At 42.0% G+C, this 24,202-nt stretch overlaps 1 protein-coding gene across 1 annotated transcript in view; it reads left to right on the top strand.

Annotated features, from left to right (window-relative positions):
• The first annotated feature begins 3,570 nt into the window (after nucleotides 1-3,570).
• Nucleotides 3,571-24,202, top strand: part of LOC140468121 (tetraspanin-1-like) — a 53,012-nt gene continuing 32,380 nt past the window's right edge. Inside the window, exons 1-3 of the mRNA XM_072564309.1 lie at nucleotides 3,571-3,668; nucleotides 10,136-10,362; nucleotides 17,109-17,179. Coding sequence (XP_072420410.1) covers nucleotides 17,159-17,179 — 21 coding nt within the window. The 5' untranslated portion in view covers nucleotides 3,571-3,668; nucleotides 10,136-10,362; nucleotides 17,109-17,158. The remainder of the gene's footprint in view (nucleotides 3,669-10,135; nucleotides 10,363-17,108; nucleotides 17,180-24,202) is intronic.

The raw sequence follows: 24,202 nt of genomic DNA on the forward strand, positions 1-24,202 counted from the left end.
ATAGAGGTTTATAAAATCGGGGGGGGGCGGTATGGATAGGATAAATAGACAAGCTATTTTCCCTGGGCTGGGGGAGCCCAGAACAAAAAAGCATAGGTTTAGGGTGAGCGGGGAAAGATATAAAAGAGACCTAAGGGGCAAATTCTCCATACAGAGGATGGTGCGTGTATGGAATGAGGTGGCAGAGGACGTGGTGGAGGCTGGTACACTTACAACATTTAAAAGGTATCTGGATGGGTAAATGAATAGGAAGGGTTTAGAGGGATATGGGCTAAGTGTTGGCAAAGGGAACTAGATTATGTATGGGCCGGGTGCTGGCAGATGGGATTAGATTGGGTTGGGATATCTGGTCAGAATGGACGGGTTGGATTGAAGGGTCTGTTTCCATGCTGTACATCTCTATGACTCTTATTGGCTGATAGTCTACACTGCTCCCACATGTTAGCTCAGTGGTGGCACTCCCACCACTGGATCAGAAAGTTATGACGGGTTCAAATTCCATTCCAGAGACATGAACGTTGAATCTAGACTAGCACTACAATATACTGAGGAGGTGCTGCACTGTTGGAGACATTGCCTTTTAGAACTAAATCAGGACATTGCCTAATGCTGCCAGTGGAGACAAAATGATCTATTTGCATGCCAAGAATATGACTGCATCATTAAAATTCTGCATGTGTAATTCATGAAAGTAACAGGAGGAGACAGAACCCTGATGCAGATTAGGTTAAATATGATAAATGACAATTTTACACAAAGACTAATATGCAAATAATAGGTAATGTGAGACATGGGAGGTGGAATAGATTGCTTGATAGCACTATCTGATACAGATTTAACATCAATGCTAGGGAGAAGTGATGAGTGTTCTTTGTAGCAGGAGTGAGCTAACCGTTCACAGCTCTCTATAATTCCAAATGCCTTTTAATTATGTAGAATTTCGAGTCAGAACATTACAGATTTGGTGGAGGAGGATTTATATGTACTGTGATACTTTGTCCCCTGCATTTATTTATATCTGTTCGAAACAGATCATATTCTCCCCGGGCTGTTCGCACATGTTTCTTCTCCCAGCGAGAATTGGGAAAATCACAGAATTATTACAGTGCAGAAGGAGATTATTCAGCCCATCATGCCTGTTCCCCTCTTAATGCAGAGAGAAAGTGCAGTGGATTTAGAAGTCTTAGAATATGAAGTTAATGGGATGGTGACTGTGAGAAACTTAGATAAGTCAATTAGAGCTGTCAGTAGCCAGTGCAGTTGCTTTGTGGAAAGCAATAATCAGTGGTCAATGTTGTTGCAATTCCAATAGAACCAATGCTGTACTGCACTGGGTGAGTCCATAATACTTCAGCCCTTATGGACCCACTTGTCAGTTTGGACTGTCTGTTGAATGTTAATAGTGTGGGACAGCTAGAGATACAGTTCCAGAAGATTGTGTAGGGGTTGCTGTTGCCCTGGGTGAGCCAGTGTTAGCACCTTTGCTCTTAGAGTGTTTCTTTGGGAGGTATCTGGTTAGTCCAAATCAGTGGAACCAGTAGTCAATGTTCAGGGCATAGAATTGTTGAATTCTTACTGTGTGGAGGAATGCCATAAGGCCCATCGAGTCCACATTGACCGTCCGAAGAGCATCCCATCCAGACCAACGCCATCCCTGTAGCCCAGCATTTTCCATGGCTACCCCATCTAGCCTGTCCATCCCTGGACACTATGGGCAATTAAGCATGGCCAATCCACCTAATCTGCATTTCTTTGGACTGTGGGAGCAAAATGTAACACCCAAAGGAAAGCCACGCAGACACCAGGAGAGTGTGCAATCTCCACATAGACAGTTGCCCGATAGTGGATCAAACCTGGGTTCCTGGAGCTTTAAGTCAGCAGTGCAAACCAATAAGCTGTACTGTCCAGGCGGCGATCAATATTGTTAACCTGGGCAGGAGCTAGGTCCAATGCCGGTGTCCTGGTAAAGATCCAGTAACCAGTGCGGTTACTCTGGGAGGACTCAGTCACGAGTGGTGTTGTCTTAGACTGGGGTTAGTTGTCAGTGCTGTCCTGTGGGAGGGAGCAGTGGCCAGTGCTGACATGGACATGATTGATAAGACCATAAGACCATAAGACATAGGAGTGGAAGTAAGGCCATTCGGCCCATCGAGTCCACTCCGCCATTCAATCATGGCTGCTGGGCACTTCAACTCCACTTACCCGCATTCTCCCCGTAGCCCTTAATTCCCCGAGACAACAAGAATCTACCAATCTCTGCCTTGAAGACATTTAGCGTCCCGGCCTCCACTGCACTCTGCGGCAATGAATTCCACAGGCCCACCACTCTCTGGCTGAAGAAATGTGTCCGCATTTCTGTTCTGAATTTACCCCTTCTAATTCTAAGGCTGTGTCCACGGGTCCTAGTCTCCTCACCTAACGGAACCAATTTCCTAGCATCCACCCTTTCCAAGCCATGTATTATCTTGTACGTCTCTATTAAGTCTCCCCTTAATCTTCTAAACTGCAATGAATACAATCCCAAGATCCTCAGCCGTTCCTCATATGTTAGACCTACCATTCCAGGGATCATGCGTGTGAATCTCCGCTGGACACGTTCCAGTGCCAGTATGTCCTTCCTGAGGTGTGGGGACCAAAACTGGACACAGTACTCCAAATGGGGCCTAACCAGCGCTTTATAAAGTCTCAGTAGCACAATGGTGTTTTTATATTCCAACCCTCTTGAGATAAGTGACAACATCGCATTCGCTTTCTTAATCACAGACTCAACCTGCATGTTGACCTTTAGAGAATCCTCGACTAGCACTGCCAGATCCCTTTGTACTTTGGCTTTATGAATTTTCTCACCGTTTAGAAAGTAGTCTGTGCTTGTATTCTTTTTTCCAAAGTGCAAGACCTCGCATTTGTTCACATTGAATTCCATCAGCCATTTCCTGGACCGCTCTCCCAAACTGTTTAGATCCTTCTGCAGCCTCCTGCAGATGTTGTGGGACCAGGGGTCAATGATGCCCTGAGGGACATTGTTGGTGAGGTCCTGGGTGGCTGGCGTCACTGCTGCCCTGGGATGGGAAGGTGGGGGGGTGGGGGGGGGGGGGGGGAGTGGGTGATCAGTGCTGTCTTTGGGGGAAGGGGGTTAGTGCTGTCTTTGGGGGCGGGGTCAGTGTTGACCTGGGGGCGTGGTCAGTGCTGTCCTGGGGGCGGGGTCGGTGTTGTCCTGGGGCGGGGTCAGTGCCGTCCTGGGGGCGGGGCAGTGTTGACCTGCGGGCGTGGTCAGTGCTGTCCTGGGGGCGGGGTCGGTGCTGTCCTCTGGGCGGGGAAATGTTGACCTGTGGGCGGGGTCAGTGCTGTCCTGGGGCGTGGTCAGTGCTGTCCTGGGGGCGGGGAAATGTTGACCTGTGGGCGGGGTCAGTGCTGTCCTGGGGGCGGGGAAATGTTGACCTGTGGGCGGGGTCAGTACTGTCCTGGGGGCATCACTGACCCCGGCCTCAGGACACCACCGACCCCTGACCCCCCCCCCCGAAGACAGCACTGACCAGGCCCCGCCCCTCCTTCGCTGGTGTTTTTTGTTGGCCGACTTTAAAGCGCATCCCTGCCTTAAAGGCGCATTTCCGTGACAGAGCTGGACCCTCACCCTCCCTGAGGAGAGGGAGGCTCCCCAGCCACACAGGGTGAGTATTACATTCCTCTAGCCACGGTCACGTCCCCTCACTGTGCCACAGAATGAAAACTGTTTCCATTGGACGGACTGAGGGTTGCTCTTCAACCATGTGGTGCCTCACCTCATGGCCTCATTGTGTCAGGAGACACAATGTGTTTAAGTCCCTTAAATACAGGGGAGAGGCTAAATATCACAAAAAGGAGCAAACACAGGGATCTGGGGAGTACACTACTCTGGCTGAACGGCCTCTTCCTGTGCCAATAATGTTTCTTCTTCTGCGCAAACTCTTGTCTTCTGGCCTGAGGGGGTGCTGGGTGGAATTAGAAATTCTTTGATATTGAAATGGATTGGGGCTTGGCTGCAAGAGGGAGTCACTGACAACACTGTGGAGTGGAAAGGGTTTGCCTTGCACCTCAAGGACTCAGAGGTTAGAGAAAGTGGCTCAGCACCACTACCTTCTCAGGGGCAACTGGGCATAGGCAGTTAATGTATAGAGATATCCCACTCCTGCAAATGATCTAAAGATCAGGTGGTGCCTAAGATTCCAAATTGCTTTAATCGTTTGAAAAACAATTTGAAGATTTGAGCGATTCAATCATAACGCTGTCCCAGTCATTACGATCTGGGAGTAAGAATCCAGAGACCAACGGTCTCAAGGAGCTTATTGTCAGTGTTCCACAGTTTCCAAGCAAGCTGGCATCTGAGATTGTGTACCCTGGTGGGCTATGCGTCTCCGAGCGGGCTTTGGAAATTTCTGGATAGCTGGGAGGATTGCACTTATATATTTTTAAGGTTCAACAACCTTAACAACATATTAGACTTGCTAACAGAATTGGAGTATCAATGCATGTTCCTGTAAATAGTGTGTAAGCAGAGTATGCAGCTATAACTACTTGCAAATTGGCATGTTAAAAAATGACTGTTTTACTTGGTGAAAAAGAGAATCTCGTTATCAACCAGTGACACAAATGTAAGTTATTTTAAATAAAGGGACATTGGAAAATGCATATTCTCATTGACAAATAAATTGATTTGTTCAAATATACTGAAAAAGTTCACGGGAGGCCCCACTTTTTAAATAAAAGAAGTAACACTGTTTTGACATGTGGGGGCAGAAGGTACCAAAAGCAGAACATCTATTTACCAGATCCTTTAACAGTTCCTTTATCTTAATATTACTCACGTATTCAGAAGAGCAAATGACATGCTTACTTTGCACAGTGTTTAAAGGTAAATATAATCAGGAAATTTTATTTTTAAAGTAAATTAATTGCAATGAATTATAATAGCCAGAATATGGGGGATCGTATGGGGGGTCAGGCTGAAGAAAGGCAGGCAGGGAACGTTCCACTTTTACCTCACTCTTGTCTCATTGTTAAAGTACTAGTTTAGGTTTGGGTTAAATAGATATAAGACTGTGACAGACATTTCTAATCAGTAAAGGAATCAAGGGTTATGGGGGAAAGGGCTATGGAGTTGAGGATTATCAGACTAGCCACATCTAATTCAATGGAGGGGCAGACTTGATTGGCCAAGTGGCCTATTTCTTCAACATATTATGGTCTTAACTCTCATTTAGATGCTTTCATGTATCATGACTTGCAGCTTTTAATTTATATCTACTTCATATCCTCAGGAAATACTCTGTTTGATATAAAGCTTGTTCTTTTCATCATTTAAAAAAATCTAAATATGTTGGCCAGCTTACTCCCACAAGCATTTTAATTTCTTCACTTACGTTGTCACACATGTTTTTTTTTCTAGTCTTTGACCAATGCTGCTCATAATACTTTGTTTCAGAAGAATACACAAATTATACTTGCTCCAAGTTATGTCATAGAGATGTACAGCACCAAAACAGACCCTTCGGTCCAAGTCGTCCAAGCCGACCACATAGAGTCATAGAGAGGTACAGCATGGAATCAGACCCTTCGGTCCAACGCATCCATGCCGACCAGATATCCCAACCCAATCTAGTCCCACCTGCCAGCACCTGGCCCATATCCCTCCAAACCCTTCCTATTCATATACCCATCCAAATGCCTCTTAAATGTTGCAATTGTACCATCCTCCACCAGCTCATTCCATACACACACCACCCTCTATGTGAAAAGGTTGCCCTGTAGCTGTCTTTTATATCTTTCCCCTCTCACCCTAAACCTATGCCCTCCAGTTCTGGACTCCCCCACCCCAGGGAAAAGACCTTGTCTGTTTATTCCTATCCATGCCCCTCAAGACTTTATACACCTCTATAAGGTCATCCCTCGTCCTCTGATGCTCCAGGGAAAACAGCCCCAGCCTATTTAGCCTCTCCCTGGAGCTCAAATCATCCAACCCTGGCAACATCCTTGTAAATATTTTCTGGATCCTTTCAAGTTTCACAACGTCCTTCCAATAGGAAGGAGATCAGAATTGCATGCAATATCCCAAAAGTTGCCTAACCAATGTCCTGTACAGCTGCAAAATGACCTCCCAACTCCTATATTCAATACTTTGACCAATAAAGGAAAGCATACCAAACATCATCTTCACTATCCTATCTACCTGCGATTCCACTTTCAAGGAGCTATGAACCTGCACTCCAAGGTCACTTTGTTCAGCAACATTCCCCAGGACCTTACCATTAAGTGTATAAGTCTTGCTAAGGTTTGCTTTCCCAAAATGCAGCACCTTGCAATTATCTCAATTAAACTCCGTCTGCCATTCCTCAGCCCATTGGCCCATCTGATCAAGATCCTGTAGTAATCTGAGGTAACCTTTTTCACTGTCCACTACACGTCCAATTTTGATGTAATCTGCAAACTTACTAATTGTACCAACTATGTTCATATCGAAATCATTTATATAAATTACAAAAAGCAGTGGACCCAGCACTGATCCTTGTGGCACACCACTTGTCACAGGCCCCCAGTCTGAAAAGCAACCCTCCGCCACCACCCTCTGTCTTCTACCTTCAAGCCAGTTCTGTATCCAAATGGCTAGTTCTCTCTGTATTCCGTGAGATCTAACCTTACTAACCAGTCTACCTTGAGGAACCTTGTTGAGCGCCTTACTGAAGCCCATATAGATCATGTCTACTCCTCTGCCTACATCAATCCTCTTCAATACCTCTTCGCAAAACTCAATGAAGTTTGTGAGACACTGATGTAAAATACTTGTTTAGTTTCTCCCCTATCTCCTGTAGCTCCACACAAAGGCAGCCTTGCTGATCTTTGAGGGGCCCTATTCTCTCCCTAGTTACTCTTTTGTCTTTAATGTATTTGTAAAAACCCTTTTGATTCTCCTTAACCCTATTTGCCAAAGTTATCTCATGTCCCCTTTTTACCGTCCTGATTTCCCTCTTAAGTATACTCCTACTGCCTTTATATTCTTCTGAGGATTCACTTGATCTCTGCTGTCTTTACCTGACATATGCTTCTTTCTTTTTCTTAACCAATACCTCAATTTCTTTAGTCATCCAGCATTCCCTATACCTACAAGCCTTTCCTTTCACCCTAACAGGAATACACTGTCTCTGGATTATCGTTATTTCATTTTTGAAGGCTTTCATTTTCCAGCCATCCCTTTACCTGCGACCATCTGCCCCCAATCAGCTTTTGAAAGTTCTTGCCTAATTGTTAAAATTGGCCTTTCTCCAGTTTAGAACTTCAACTTTTAGATCTGGTCTATCCTTTTCATAACTACTTTAAAACCAATAGAATTATGGTCACTGGCCCCAAAGTGCTCCCCAACTGACACCTCAGTCACTTGCCCTGCCTTATTTCCCAAGAGTAGGTCAAGTTTTGCACCTTCTCTAGTAGGTAAAAACAAGGACTGCAGATGCTGGAAACCAGATTCTAGATTAGAGTGATGCTGGAAAAGCACAGCAGTTCAGGCAGCAGCCGAGGTGCAGGAAAATCGACGTTTCAGGCAAAAGCCCTTCATCAGGAATAATCTATTCATAATATATACCATAACCACCCTATTATTCTTACAGATAACTGAAATCTCCTTACAAATTTGTTTCTCAATTTCCTGCTGGTGATTTGGGAGTCTATAATACAATCCCAATAAAGTGATCATCCCTTTCTTATTTCTCAGTTCCACCCAGATAACTTCCCTGGATATATTCCCAGGAATATCCTCCCTAAGTACAGCAGTAATGCTATCCCTTATCAAAAACACCACTCACTCTCCTCTCTTGCCACCCCCCCTTCCCCACCCCCTTTCCAGCCTTCCCATAGCTTTTGTACGCTGGGACATTAAGCTGCCAGTCCTGTCCATCCCTGAGCCACGTCTCTGTAATTGCTATGCTATCCCAATCCTATATTCCTTAGCATGCCCTGAGTTCATCTGCTTTCCATGTTAGGCCTCTTGCATTTAAATAAATGCAGTTTAATTTATCAGTCCTACCTTGTTCTCTGATTTGTTCGTGCCTGTCCTGACTATTTGACTAGCTCATTTTCCCATTTGTACCAGTTTCAGATTGATCTCTTTCCTTGCTATTTCCCTGGGTCCAACATTCCTCCTCCTCCTCCTCCTCCCCCCACCCACCTTACTGGTTTAAATCCTCCCAAGCAGCTCTAGCAAATCTCCCTGCCACTTCAGTCCCCTTCTAATTCAGATGCAATCCGTCCTTCTTGTACAGGTCACTTCTATTCCAGAAGAGATTCCAATGATGCAGAAATGTGAACCCATCTCCCCTGCACCAAATCCTCAGCCATGCATTCATCTGCTCTACCCTTCTATTTCTACCCTCACTAGCTCGTAGCACCAGGAGTGATCCAGATACTTATTGCCCTGAGGACTTCCCTTTTAAATTCCTGCCTAACTTTCTATATTCTCTGTTCAGAATCTCATCCTTTTCCCTTCCTATGTCGTTAGTTCCAATGTGTACAATTACCTCCTGTTGGTCCCTCTCCCCTTTGAGAACATTTTGCACCCTCTCAGAGATATCCTTTATCCTGGCACTAAGGAGGCAACATATCATTCTGATTTATTCACTGCCAGCCGCAGAAACGTTTGACTGTGCCTCTGACTAGAGAGTCCTCTATCACAATCGCTCACTTGGAACCCAACGTACCCCTCATTACATTGGAGCCAGTCTTGATACCTGAAACCTGGCTGTTCGTGCTACATTCCTCTGAGAGTCCCCGACATTTTCCAAAACAGCATACTTGTTTGAGATGGGGATAGCCACAGGAGATCCCTGCACGACCTGCCTCAGCCTCCAGCCTTTCTTGGAGTTAAACCATCGACTTGACTGTATCTGCAGCTTTTCTCCCTTCCTTTAACTGCCATCCATCACAACCTCTAGCTCTTGTAAATTCCTTAATGTCTCTAATTGCCAGTCCAACCGATCTATGTGATCTGTTAGGATTCACAACCAAAGACACTTACTGCAGACATAATCATCAATAACACTGAAACTCTCCATAAAACCCCACATCCGACAGTAAGTGCACATCACTCTGCTAAAAGCCATCTTTGCTCCTTCACAATCTACAGACCCAGAAAATAGCACCGTCTTATGTCAGTTTTAAAATGAAGCAATTTTATAGTTAGCAATGCATAGATTTGTTTAGTGTGCCATCGTCTTTTTAGGGAGCTTCCAGAATAGTTGCAACTTTTGACTGGGGAGATTCAGATATGTGGTTCTGGGCAAAAGATAACAGAGTGGAGTGTGAGAAAGGACCTGAAGTGGCGATATACAATAGACTTCAAAAAGAAATTGGGCGGATACTTGAAGGAAACAACCTCCAGGGCTAGAGGGAAAAGAGCAGAGGAATAGAACTGCATAAAATGCTCCACAGAAACAGCAGAGACCTGAAGGGCTGTATGATCTCTTTTTTTGACGGGATTAATTTGATGCATACTGGAACATCGTTGTTACAAACCTTTTTTGTGGGAGTTGTCATGTTCACAACTGGAAATTGCTTGCCAGAGTGGGTACAATATTTGTTGCTGTGGGACCTTCCTGGTCTGTAAGTCTTTGTAGCATCTGCCTTGTGACCAGCAAAGTACAAAATGACCATTTTTTCAGTCTGGCATTTGCCAGTTAAGTTCAGCAAGCTATTTTGGTGTTGGGAATTGCTGCTCCCAAACCTAAATCTGTTCTCGCACAGCATCAATACTACATACTTTACAGAAAGAAATACCCAATGTGAAGCTGCAAGAAATTTGCTTTTACTTTCAGTAAGAAGTTCAGGAAAATTGGCACCAGTTGCTGGTTAGCAGTTACCCGAGAGCAGCTAACTCCACAAACCAGGGGCAAATTTCTAGTTGGAACCTTTACCAATGAAACCATTGAGAAGCATGTCCATCAAGCAGCGTTTGCAAGGGGCCAAAGGATTTCTTTTGCCAATTATTATTGGCAACTGCTTTGCCAAAAATGTAGCCATGTTGAAGCCCTTTTAAGTGTAATGCAACCTATAAAAGCTACATATTATGCAACCAGTGGGATGAACATTAAACTTACTCAATTTTTTTTCTCCCCAGTGGGAGAAAGAAGAGATCAGGAGAGATCAGGTGTGGAACCAGAGTATACATCAGGGACACTGTGGGTATAGGTGTGCGCAAGCAGAAAAGACAGCTTTCATTCAAGCTCCTAAAACTACAGTGCTGCTGCTTTGGTTAGGAGACTTCAAACAGGATTACTGACACAAAAATCGTGGACTGAAACAGGCAACTTCAGATTTGAGCAGAATACATCAAGGCTACGTGAGGTAAGCTGATAAACCGATTGTTTGAAATCATTATCCTGTCTCTTAGGAAGTATAATTTGTTGATGCAAAAGTGAATTACAGTTTCCATTAAGAGTGAAATTTGATTGTGGACACACATTCAGTGACAAAATTTGAGGTCTTTGTTCTTTTAATTTATTGATGGAAGCTTTCCCTGTGAGATGGTATATTTGGTTCCATTTTATAACGCTTACTCCAACTTTAATTAAAGAAACAATAATTAAATTTTAGAGTAATTTTGAGTGCATTCATGAACAGTAATAGTACATTCGGTTGAAGAATGTAAATCTCCAGTCTGTTGAGAGTTCCTGACCTAGCAGCATAACAGAAAATAAAAGGTGGAAATTAGGGAAAAATATAAATGGTGTTACTACACAGTCATCTAATCTCAAAACAAATTATGCATCAGAAGTTCAAAGATGAAAGAAAACTTTATGAAATGGTAGAATATTCTCTCTGTAGGTTTCCAAAAGGAACAATGGATGATGCTATAACTGAGCCAGAATTAGAATTTTTATTTTTGTATTGTTGGGGCAGGAGTAGTTTAATCTTTTTGCCTATATTCTTTGCAACTTAAACCCATATTTTATGATGTCCCCGTAGCCATCACAACACTTCAGTAAATCCATACTTGCAAATCCACCCAGGTCTGGGGGAAGTCAGTGAAAAGCAAAAATAACAATTAACTTAAACTTCAGTTTATCTTTGCAAATCCTACTTTTGAAAGAGATTTCTATACAAAATGGCTGCCCTCAGACATTCTCTGAACCTCAGCATTATATTCATTTCACAACCCTGAAGGCTCAGATACAAGAAATATTCAGGTATATGTGAATTGTTATTAATCAACATGTTGATTCATTAAACAAAGATTAAATTAATATGCCATGAGGATGGTTTTTTCCAAATCCAAACACTTACCACCTCCAAATGTAGCAGGAAATTTTGAAATGATAAAAGGTTGTATCTTGCTTTACAGTGATCTGCATTTATATCATGTCTTTCATGATCACCAGATATCACAAAATACTTTATAGCCATTGAACTGTTTATAGGGTCACTGTCGTTTTGTAGGAAACACAGCAGCTAATTTGTGCCCAGCAAGCTCCCATAGAGATGTGATAATCTGGTTTTGTGTGATATTTGTTATTGGATAAATATTGGACAGGACTCTTTTCCCACACTTCTTTGGAACACTGCATGGGACTTTTAATGGCTGTCTGACAGGGCATCAGTTCAATGACTCATCTGACGGATGACACTTTTGACAGTGTAGCACCCATCAATACCGTACTGAAGTGTCAGTCTTGATTTTTGTACTCAAAATGCTGGATACAGCTTAAACTCACAACATCCAGACTTGGGGCGATAGTGCTACTAGCAGAGCCATAGCTGATCTTATTATTTATTGTTATTAGTTACCTATTTTAAGTCCATTTTTTCACTTGTGCAGTGGAATAGTTAAGAGACATGACTGTCTCATTCCAGTTCCTCAGAACTTAAGAAAACCCAGCATGATTCAGCAATATTTCATTGAGCAAATGATGACTTTTGGTTAAGCATCAACTTCATGAATTTTGAGTCTATTTCTCCTTGTGTTCAAACTTTGATCGAGAGTTTGTGAGCTCATGACAATAATTAATGATTGAAATGTAAAAGATACTTTGGTTCCATTGCTTACAGTAAAGAAATGCTAAGGTAGGCCTAAAAAATAGTTGCTGTTGAAAATGTTACGAGATATATACATGAACTAGGACAGAAGGTATTGCTATTCAGTTTACTGAACAGGCACGAGGGACTCAGTGACCTATTAATTGGGCAGCTGGATCCAGAGGGTACAATTTGACCTTTAAAATCAGGAAAAATCACAGAAATGCGAAAGCACAGAAAATAGATGAAAATTGCAGAAGAATTTAGTATGCAGAAGAATTTCAACCATTTACAAATGAAATGAGGTGGAATTTTTTAAAGGATTGCGAATCTTTGGAAAACTTTACCCAGAGAGCTGTGAATTGTCACTGAGTATGTTTAAGATAGAAGGCGACAGTTGTTGGGCACTGTGTGAATTAAGAGATGGAAGGATAGTGAGGGAAGCTGGGGTTGAGATAGCAGCTCAGCCATGAACTTGCCGAGTGACAGAGTATGTTTGAAGGGCCAAATTATGCTCCAGCTGCAAATTTTCACGTGCTTAAATAAAGGCCACTCAGACCTGTGCCTAACTTGTTAAAAGAAGAATAATAAATTCCCGTTCCCTGCAGGAAAACAATTAGGAAGATCCTGGGTTTGACTTTATTTCTGCATAATGTTGAAGACACCACAGCATTCCTGTTGTACAGAATCTGGAAAGGAGGCAAAGTAGGACTGAAGTATCAATTAAAGTAGCAACTAAAATTGGACCTGATGAAAATACAATAGAAAGCAAATGGTATGGAAAAAGTAAATTTAAAATGCAAACTTCAAACGAACCAATGGCACAATTCGGACAGAAAGTCAACCCAGTATCAATACTGTGATATAAAATAAGGCAAATTTAGGGCTGTTTCCAGAAAGAGCTTTTTCACTCAGAGGGACTAGTATTTAGGACAGTTTCTTTTTACATTAATCAAAACAAGTGTTGGAATATTAAGAGACAGTTTAGTGCTGTATTTTGGGAATGGTAGATTCTTTCTGTAGAAGCTAGGATGAGCAGGCTGAACTTTCCCATCCTCATCTATCTGGTAATCTCATGAGAGGAAAGGTACTTGTGAAGTGGTTGCTCCTGTTCAGTATGCGTGTGGAGATTGGATATAGTCCCAAGGCCGAGTGGTTTTACTAAAATCACAGTCCAAGCACATACCTTTAAGGGCACTACTGAGAGTCAGTTACTAAGGGTACTCACTATCTTTGAAATGAGCCTGAGAAAAGGGAAAGGAAACTGAGAAAGAAAAATGTAGCCTGGTGTCTGTCTTAAGGAGACAACAAATTACAGGACCGAGCTCTCTAAAGAACAGCAACTCCATGACTCACTCTATGAAGTGCATCATCTAGCAAGTCCCATACGTCGGAACATGCTGTCATATTGCACACCTGTGCCCTGGTTTATTTATATAATAATCTCAATGGTGAAATGTACAAATAAAATTAATGGAAAAGTAAAAAATAACTTATTAATCTAACAGACAGGACAATTTAAAATTGGAATTATTTCATTGAGTGTATGTGAGCGAAGGTTTACCAATTGAGCCTCTTACTCCAAAATGATTGCTTCATCAGGAAGCTGAGTGCTTTACTGAATCCGTTGGGATCAAGTCAGTCTTTTTCCATAATATTACATCAACATTGTGCATGTAAATAAAAAAAAGTACTGTTTTTGCCGTTTAAATCGGATCTAGATACCTCTGTGGTTATAGTTAGCAATAATAAGGGACTTACATACCATTGAAACAAATGTATAATTCATAGCCGCTCCTCCAAATAAATGTGGTTTATGGAGCCTCATTTGAGCCAAATAAGAAGCATTGGCAAATATCTTTTCTTTGATTCCCAATTGCAAAGAATAGTATGAAGAGAAATACCACAAAGAGGATATAGACGTGCTAAGTGACAGTTTAAAAATTTGGCAGATGGAATATTATGTGGAAAAATGTGAAGTCATACACTTGGACAGGAAGCACAGAGGAGCTGTTTATTGTTATCATTTTATTCATTTATGGAATATGGGATTCACTGGCTGGGCCAGCTTTTACTGCCCATACTAGTTGCCTTTGAGAAGATGGTGGAGAGCTGCCTTTTTGAGCCGCTGCAGTCCACGTGCAATAGGCAGACCCACAATGCAGCTAGCAATGGAGATCTAGGATTTTGACCCTGCATCACTAAAGGAACAGTAAATATGTTTCCAAGTCAGGGTATTAAGTGGCTTGGAGGGGAACTTGCAGGTGGTGGTGGTGGTGTTCACATGTGTTAGCTGCCCTTGTCCTCTTGGATGGAAGTAATTGTAAATTTGGAAGCTGCTGCTCAAGAAGCCTTGGTGAATTTCTGCATTGCATCTTGTAAATGTTACACATCAAACGTATTGAGTGTCAGCGTGGAGGAAGAGGATGTTTATGGCTTCAGTGTCAATCAAGCAGCCTGCTTTGTTCTGGATGGTGTCAGACTTCTTGTTTGGAGCTGCACTCATCTGGGCAAGTGGGGAGTATTCTATCTTGACTTGCCCCTTACAGATGGTAGACAAGCTTTGGGGAATCAGGAGATGAGTACCTGCTGCACAATTCCTTGTTTCTGAGCTGCTCTTGTAACCAACTATATTTATATGGCAAGTCCAGTTCAGTTTCTGATCATTGGTAACACCCAGCATGTTGATATGGGAGAATTCAATGATGGTACCACCACTGAATGTCAAAGGAAATGATTAGATTCTCTCTGGTTGAAATGGTCACCGCCTAGTACTTGTGTGGTGCAATGTTACCGGTCACTTTTCAGTCCAAGCTGAAAACTAAGAAAGACTGCAAAAAGCTGCAACACAGAGGCATTTGGGACTTCTCATGCGTAAATCACAAAAAGCTAGCATAGAAGATCAGCTAGTATTCGGGAAGACAAATGAAATGTTGGCCTTCAAAGGGAATGAAACATAAAAATAGGAAAGTCTTGCTAAATCTATACAAGACACTAATTAGACCTAGAATACAGTGAACGATTTCTGTAATCTAAGGATATATGCTGATTTTGGAGAAAGTCCAGGGAATATGTATTAAATTGATCCAAAGTATGAAGGAACTTTCTCATGAGGAGAAATTGAGGAGGTTGGGCCTGTAGTCATTGAGGTTTAGGAGAATGAGAGGAGATTTTACTGAAACATATCAGCATCTAAGGGGGGCTTGACTGAAGTCATCATAGGAATAGTCAGCATGGCACTGTGTAGGGGAGGTCCTGTCTCACAAACTAGATTGAGAAAGTGATGAAGGGTAGGGCAGTGGAAGTTGCCTACATGGACTTCAGTAAAGTATTTCACAAGGTCCCTCATGGTAGGTTGGTAGAAGATAAAGTCACATGGGATCTGGGGTGAGTTGGTTACAAAATTGGCATGGTCTAGAAGACAGAGGGTATTTGTGGAGGGGTGTTTTACTGACTGGAGGTCTGTGACTATTGATGTTCCATAAAGATCAGTGCTGGAACCTGTTTTGTTTGTAAAACATATAAATGATTTGGATGAAAATGTAGGTAGTCAGATTAGTAAATTTGCAGATGACACAAAATTGGTGAAGTTGTGGATAATTAGGGAGGCTGTCAAAGGGTATAGATCAGTTACAAAGTTGGGTAGAGAAATGGCAGATGATGTTTAATCCAGATACGTGTGAGGTGATGCATATTTGGAGGTCATATGCAAGAGAAAAGTATACAGTCAATGGCAGGACCCTTAGGAGCATTGATATACAGAAAAGTTTGGGGTACAAGTAAATAGCTCCCTGAAAGTGGCAACACAGGTGGATAAGGTGATAAAGAAGGTGAAAAGCATGCTATATATAAAAATTGGCAAGGCATGTTACACCTGAATAAAAATCTTAATTAGGTCACATTTGAAGTATTGTATGCAATTCTGGTTGCCACACTATAAGAAGGATGTGGAGGCTTTGGAGAGGGAACAAAAGAGGTTTATCAGGATGTTGTCTGGATTGGAGTGTGTTAGCTATAAGGAGAAGTTTGAGAAACTTGAAACAAAAACAAAATTACTGGGAAAGCTCAGCAGGTCTGGCAGCATCTGTGGAGAGAAATCACAGTTAATGTTTTGGCTCCGGAGACCCACCCTCAGACCAGTGAGGACCCACAAACAACAGTGAGATACATGATCAAATGACCTGTTTTAATCTTATTGCTTGAGAGGTAAATATTTTCCAGGATATCAATAATTCTCTCTACACTTCTTCAAATGGTGCTCCAGATCTATGACAGCTAGCTGAGAGAGCTGAATTTCTCCGTCAAAAGGTGACACCTCTGATGGTGCAGCACTCTTTCAACACTGCATAGAAGTATTTTCATTTCTTGTTGACATAAGATTTGTATGGAACTATTATCAGACACAAAATAAGTCTTGTTTATTTCACACTGTTGATAGCTTCAGATGTACCAAAGTGTTTCACTGCGGGGGAATTACTATTGATGTATGGCCACTCTTAAGTCATGAAATGCAGCAGACAATTTCCATATAGTGGAACCTCACATATAGCAATGGTTATTTAATCAGTCTTAGTTCTGTTAGATAAGGAATAAATGCTATCCAGTACATCAGGATAATTCCTTCCCATTCAAACAGTATTCTGCAACTTCAGTTTAACATCTCCAAAGGTTCAGTACTCCCTCAGCCATGCTGTGGCGGGTCAGGCTAGATTACAAGCTAAAGACAGTTTGTATGCAATGTTGCTTCACAGAACATTTCAAGGTAAAAATGGGCCCTTTCATCAATAACCTTACATCTGTTTTTCTCCATAAACCAGCTTGTCAAATTCCAGCCCCTGCCTTGTCCCACAGAAGTTTTAATATTACCCAAGATCGAAGAAGTAGACACTCTTTAAAAGAAAAAACTCACTAACTCCAATTGTTTGGGGTGATGTTTTTTGTGTGTTTGTACCGGGGCCAGACGGCGATGTTTTTGAGACATTTGCTCCTAATTTTGGACATGTGTCCAGAATCAGCCAGTGAAATGCTCTTCTCCACCTTTTGATTAATTAGTTTTTATTTTAACCTCCCATTTTCAGCTCGACACCTGCCATTTCACTCAGTAAACCGGAGAAGGGCTTCACAGCAGATGTTCGTAGCAAGTCTTTCCGTGAGTGACTCCATAAATTTGGCACACTTTGATAGCCTTTCTTGGCTCAATGTCAGCCGTTGTAAAATCTACACCACCATGTTGTTGAAATTAAAATTTGTTTGTGAATTCAAATGAAAATAATCCCCTACATAACATCATAAGAAATGGGAGGAGGAGAAACCTGAGTCTGCTGCCCCGCCAATAATTATTTTGTTGATCTGATTGTGGCTTTTACTCCACTTTTTTGCCTGTCCCCCATAATCCTGGACTCCCTTGTCAAAGATCTATCCAAACTTTGCGTTGAATGTACTCAATGACTAAGCCTCCTATGCTGTCTAATGGTGTAGAATTCCAAAGTCTAACGATCATCTGAGACAAAACATTTCTCCTCATTTTCATCATAAGTGGGAGACCCGATTAGTTCTAGATTCCTGCATGAGAGAAAACATCCCCTCAGCATCTACCGTGTCAGACCCCCGTGAAATCACATATCCTTCAATAAGGTCACCTCTCCATTTTTCTAAACTCCAGCGAGTATACGCCCAGCCTCAACAACCTTTTCCAAAAGGCAAACCCCATTATCTCAGGATTCAGCATAGAAACTCTCCACTGAACTGTCCCCAAAGCAAATATACCCCTTCTTCATTAAGGTGACCACAGAGATAGCTCACCAATGCCCTGTACAATTGTTATAATACTGTACTTCCATTCAATACTGCGGTAAAGGTTACTATTCCATCAACCTTCTTAGTTACTTCCTGTGTGCTTCATGTAAAAAGACTATTGCATTCTGCAGTCTCCCCTTTCAACTAATATCCTGCCAACCTCATATTTTCCCAGATTATATTCTATCTGCTAACTTGTTGCCCACTCACTTTAATTAATCAGTATGTGTTTACAGGCTGCTTGTATACTCCCCATAACTTGTTTTCCTTTCCATATTTCTTTCATCTGCACATTTGGTCACGATACAGTCAGTCCGTTCATCAGTCATTAATGTGAATATAACTAGTCAAAGCCTCAGTACTGATCACATTGGGACTGCACTGGTTACAGTTTTCCAACTTGACACTGATTTATTTATCCTGTCTCTTGGTTTCCTTTTAGTTGGTCAGTTCTCTATCCATGCTGCTACATCACCCCAACATCATATGCTCTTGTGCAATAATCTTTTAAGTAATACTGTATTAGATGCCATTAGGAAATCCAATGACGATGCAGTTGGGAAGGTAGCAGTTCTGGAGGGATCATGAGGAAGAAAGTGAAAGTTAGCAGGTGTTTCTGATTTTAAAGCTGGCAACTAAGAGATTTATTTATAAAATGTACTTTTTTGGTGTTACCATTTAAGGATTGCTCATTTTGGATTGTTTATTTTGTATAAATGATAACTTTTTGTGCTTATAGAACGGAGTGTCGACATTGGAACAGACCATTCATTCTTGCTCCTAATTTTACCTTTAATCATCTTTGAGTCAATGAATAGTGGAGGACACGATTTAGTTTGGTAAAAGAAGTGTTAAATGGATGTTAAACCCCTTTGTTGCATATGAAAACCATCCAAGGCTTGTTTCAAACCAGGCAGGTCTCTTTAATTGATAATGTACCAATATTGTTGACATTGTCCAGACTGTGTACACATATAATTTTGGATTTAAATGACAATTGTTTCAATCATGAATATTGACACTCTTCACTTCTATTTGCAAAAACTATTTTTTAAAAACTAAAAAGAATTTGCAGTTTGGATTGGCAAACAGGTGGGAGTTTGTCCCAATGTGCAAATCAGCATCTTTCTCTGTGATAGGACTGTGATAGGATTGAAATACAAACATGCCAGGATGTGGGCTCTGTGATATGTGGTTCTTAAATAATTAGCTGCTCTGCAGAACGTTTATTATACTGCTCAGAAAGTTAGCTTTCTCAGCTCTGCTGTCCCTACTTGAAGAAGCTGAGCATTGCCATGGTCCAACTACATAGGCATCAATAGCCTTACACTACTCTATCTTTAACTTCAACCAGTTACTTCAGCCCCAGGTGCATCAGAGTTCAGCCTCATTCTGCGCTCATCCAACATCAACCTTTAGAGCTGAAGGAGAGGTCAAAGGATACCAGTTGAAAAAATCCTAGTTGAATAATTATATCTCTCTGACATCGGTTCCACATCTACATCATCCCAGACTGAAGAATGAATCATTGAGATTCTCAAGCCTAGCTACTTCATACAATTAAAAAAAAATTCATGTGTACTACCAAGCCCCAGACAGTGTTCATCATGGAGTTTTATAGCCCATTCAGTAGCTACAGAGTGAATGATTATATAAGCATTCTTCCCTCATCTCACAGAGGTTGAGTCTGATGCTTAATCCTTTTTAAGAATTTACTAATATTTCAGTCACATGATCAATGCGTTTGCCTAAATTGACGAAATTGGCTGATAAAATGTAAGATTTGGATTTGAGGCTTTGGCCTTCTCAGTGTTCAGTTTTCTGGTGGGTTAATGATTCAAGACGGTGAATGTGTTTTCGTCACATTTTATCCAAGAGAAGATGGATGGAGGAAATAAAAATCCAACACCATAAGCAATGCAATATCACCACTACTGACTGAGATGGTAGAGTTCTGAATGACTTATTTCCAACTTACCTGTTAAAGATGCGTATTTTCATGACAGTATTGGTAGGAGTGATCATTGCACAATCCTGATGAAGGTGAAGTTCTGTCTTCACATCAAAGACACCTTTCATCATGTTATGTGACACTACCAGTAGTCCAGATGGCATAGGCTTAGAACAGAGCTGGTTGCTCAAAACTGAACATCTAGGATGTGTGACAGGCTATCAGCAGCAGAATGGAATTTCACCAATATCTGAAATCTCACTCCCAATAGGTTCTTCACTGTACCAGTATCATCAAACTTGGTTTAATGGTAGTGTAGGAGAGCATACAACACAGAAATGTGTGCATGCTGAAAAACAGAACCAGAATGTGATAGACAGTGCTAAAAGGGATTCACTTATAGCTTTGCAGTTCCAACACATCCAAACATGAATGATGATGGATGGTTACAGTAGAGGCTCTAAAAATGTCTCCATTCTCAATGATGATAGAGCTGAGCATCAGTGCAAAAGACAAGGCTGAAGAGTCTGCAACAATCTTCAGCCAGGTTGTCCATTTCAGCCTGCAACTCAAATGCAAGTCTTCAGACAATTTACTTCTCTCCATGAATTATCAAGAAGTGGCTAAAGCAATTGAATACATGAAAGGCAGTGGGCTTTGACGACAAGTACAGTTAGTTCTGCTATGACTCGCATTTCTTCAGCGTGAATTGGCTATAATGCTTTTGAAGAATTTAGACCATTATTTGTAGAACACAAACTTGCCTTACCTGAATTGGCTACAATGCAATTCCGGCCCCATTAGTTTAAATGGCACTGCTGTAACGTGATTTTCTTATAATGCAGGATCGCACGGGAACAGAACATATATATCAGAACCAACTGTAGTCATGAAGCCTTGTGCGTCAGAGTTAGCCATTATCACAACCAAGCTGTTCCAGTCTAGCTGCAACATTAGCATCGAACTGGAAATGTGGTAACTTACTTAGGTTTGACCTATCCACAAAAAGCAGGACAAATCCAGCCTCGCTATCAGAGCTCCACCAAGCTACACTCAATCATCAATAAAGTGAGGGAAAGCATTGTTGATGTTGCTACAAAATGTCTCTTGGTTTACGAGGACCATGCAGCTGCAGTCTAGATTGCAGCTTTGATCTAAAAATGAATTGAGGTCTTGAGGCGAGGTGTGAGTGACCGTCCTTGACATCAGGAATTCTAAACAAAATTAAAGTTAGTGGGAATCAAAGAAAAGAATCACCACAAAGAAAAATGGATGATTTTGGTTGTTGGAGGCAATTCATCTCCACTCCTGGATATTGTTGCAAGAGTTCCTCAAGGTAATGTCCTTGGCCCAACCATCTTCAGTTGCTTATTAGTGGCCTTCCCTCCAACAAACTCTCTGAGCCTAGAATGCATCATGATCTGTACAATAATTAGGGATTGTTCTGACAAGTGCCATATAACATTCATGCTTTACAAGCACCAAGCAATGTGGACTGCAACAAGAGAGAATCTAACTAACTCCCCTTCACATTCTAAGACATGACCATTTCCAAATCACCCACTGTCAACATTTTGGATGTTCCCTCTGATCAGAAATTTAACTAAAATCAGTCATTTAAATACTGTGGCTGCGAGAGAAATTAGAGGCTAGGAATTCATAGCTAAGCAACTCATCTCCTTACTGTCAAAATCCTATCTACCATCTACAAGGCACACGTCTGGAATATGGTGAAATGTACAGAACTATTGAGTCATACAGCACGAAAACAGACCCTTCAATCCATCTTGTCCTAAATTGAACTAGTCCCAACTGCCTGCATTTGGCCCGTTTCCCTCCAAACCCTGACTTACTCTTGGGAAATAAGGCAGGGCAGGTGACTGAGGTGTCAGTGGGGGAGCACTTTGGGGCCAGCAACCATAATTCTATTAGTTTTAAAATAATTATGGAAAAGGATAGACCAGATCTAAAAGTTAAGTTCTAAGTTGGAGAAAGGTCAGTTTTGACGGTATTAGGCAATAACTTTCAAAAGCTGTTTGGGGGCAAACATTCGCAGGTAAAGGGACAGCTGGAAAATGGGAAGCCTTCAGAGATGAGATAACGAGAGTCCAGAGACACTGTATTCCTGTTAGAGTGAAAGGAAAGGCCGGGAGGTCTAGGGAATGTTGGATGACTAGAGAAATTGAGGTTTTGGTTAAAAAGAAGGAAGTATATGTCAGATACAGACAGAAGAGATTGAGAAAGTGCTTAGAAGAGTATAAAGGCAGAGGAGTATACTTAAGAGGCAAAACAGGACGGCAAAAAGGGGACATGAGATAGCTTTGGCAAATAGGGGAAAGGAGAATCCAAAGGGTTTTAATAAATCCATTAAGGACAAAAGAGTAACCGGGGAGAGAATAGGGCCCCTTAAACATCAGCAAGACGATCTATATGGAGCCACAGGTGTTTGGGGAGATACTAAATTAGTATTTTGCATTAGTGTTCACTGTGGAGAAGGACATGAAGATATATTATGAGGCGAAATAGATGGCGACATCGTTAAAAATGTCCATATTACAGGGGAGGAGGTGCTGGATGTCTTGAAACGCTTAAAAGTGGATAAATCCTCAGGACCTGATCAGGTGTACCCTAGAACTCTGTGGAAAGTTAGAGAAGCGATTGCTGGGCCCTTTGCTGAGATATTTGTATCATTGATAGTCACAGGTAAGGTGCCGCAAGACAGGAGGTTGGCTAAGTATTTAAGAAAGATGGTAAGGACAAGCCGGGGAACTATAGACCGGTGAGCCTGACATTGATGGTGGGCAAGTTGTTGGAGGCAATTCTGAGGGACAGTATTTACATGTATTTGGAAAGGCAAGGACTGATTAGGGATAGTCAACATGGCTTTGTGCATGGGAAATCATGTCTCACAAACTTGATTGAGTTTTTTGAAGAAGTAACAAAGAGGATTGATGAGAATTTGGGGAAAAAGATGGTGACATCTTGAAAAATGTCAATATTACACAGGAGGAAGTGCTGGATGTCTTGAAATGCATAAAAGTGGATAAATCTCCAGGAACTAATCAGGTGTACCCTAGAACTCTGTGGAAAGGTAGGGAAGTGATTGCTGGGCCCCTTCCTGAGGTATTTGTATCATCGATAGTCACAGGTGAGGTGCCACAAGACTGAAGGTTGGCTAACATGGTACCACTATTTAAGAAAGGTGGTAAGGAAAAGCCAGGGAACTATATACTAGTAAATCTGACCTCTGTGGTGGGCAAGATATTGGAGGGAATCCTGAGGGACAGAGTGTACGTGTATTTGGAAAGGCAAGGACTTATTAGGGATAGTCAGCATGGCTTTGTGCGTGGGAAATCATGTCTTACGAACTTGATTGAATTAACAAAGAGGACTGATGAAGGTAAAGTGGTGGACATGATGTATATGGACTTCAGTAAGGCTTTTTAAAAATTCATTTGTGGGACTTGGGCATCACTGGCTGGCCAGCACTGATAGCCCATCCCTATTTGCCCTCGAGAAGGTGATGGTGAGCTGCCTTCTTGAATTGCTGCAGTTCACTTACTGTGGGTTAGCCCACAATGTCAGTAGGGAGGGAATTCCAGGATTTTGACCCAACAACTGTGAAGGAATGGTGGTATATTTCCAAGTCAGGGTGTGAGTGGCTTAGAGGGGAACTTGCAGATGGTGGTGTTCCCAGACACCCACTGCCCTTGTCCTTCACAGTGGTAGTGATTGTGGGTTTGGAAGGTGTTGCCTAAGGATCTTTGGTGAATTTCCGCAGTGCATCTTGTAGATAGTACACACTGTTGCTACTGAGTGCCAGTGGTGGAGGGATTGAATATTTGTTGATGTGGTGCCAATCAAGTGGGTTGCTTTGTCCTGGATGGTGTCAAGCTTCTTGAGTTGTTGGATCTGGACCCATCCAGGCAAGTGGAGAGTATTCCATCACACTCCTGACTTGTGCCTTGTAGATAGTGGATAGACCTTGGGGTGTCAGGATGTAAGTTACTTGCTGCAGTATTCCTCGTCTCTGACCTGCTCTTGTAGCCACTGTGTTTATGTGGTGAGTCCAGTTGAGTTTTTGGTCAATGGTAACCCCAAGGATGTTGACAGTGAGGGAGTCAGTGATTGTAATACCGTTGAATGTTAAGGGGTAGTGGTTAGAGTGTGTCTTATTGGTGATGGTCATTGTCTGGCATTTGTGTGGCGCGAATGTTACTTGCCACTTGTTTGCCCAAGCCTGGATATTGTCCAGATCTAGTTGCATTTGAGCATGGACTGCTTTAATATCTGAGGAGTTGCGAATGCCACTGTGCAATCATTGGCGAACATCCCCACATCTGACCTTATGACAAAAGGAAGGTCATTGATGAAGCAGCTGAAGATTGTTGGGCCTCGGACATGACCTTGAGGGACTCCTGCAGA

Source organism: Chiloscyllium punctatum, chromosome 46 (genome assembly GCF_047496795.1).
Source record: "Chiloscyllium punctatum isolate Juve2018m chromosome 46, sChiPun1.3, whole genome shotgun sequence".
NCBI classification, from domain to species: domain Eukaryota; kingdom Metazoa; phylum Chordata; class Chondrichthyes; order Orectolobiformes; family Hemiscylliidae; genus Chiloscyllium; species Chiloscyllium punctatum.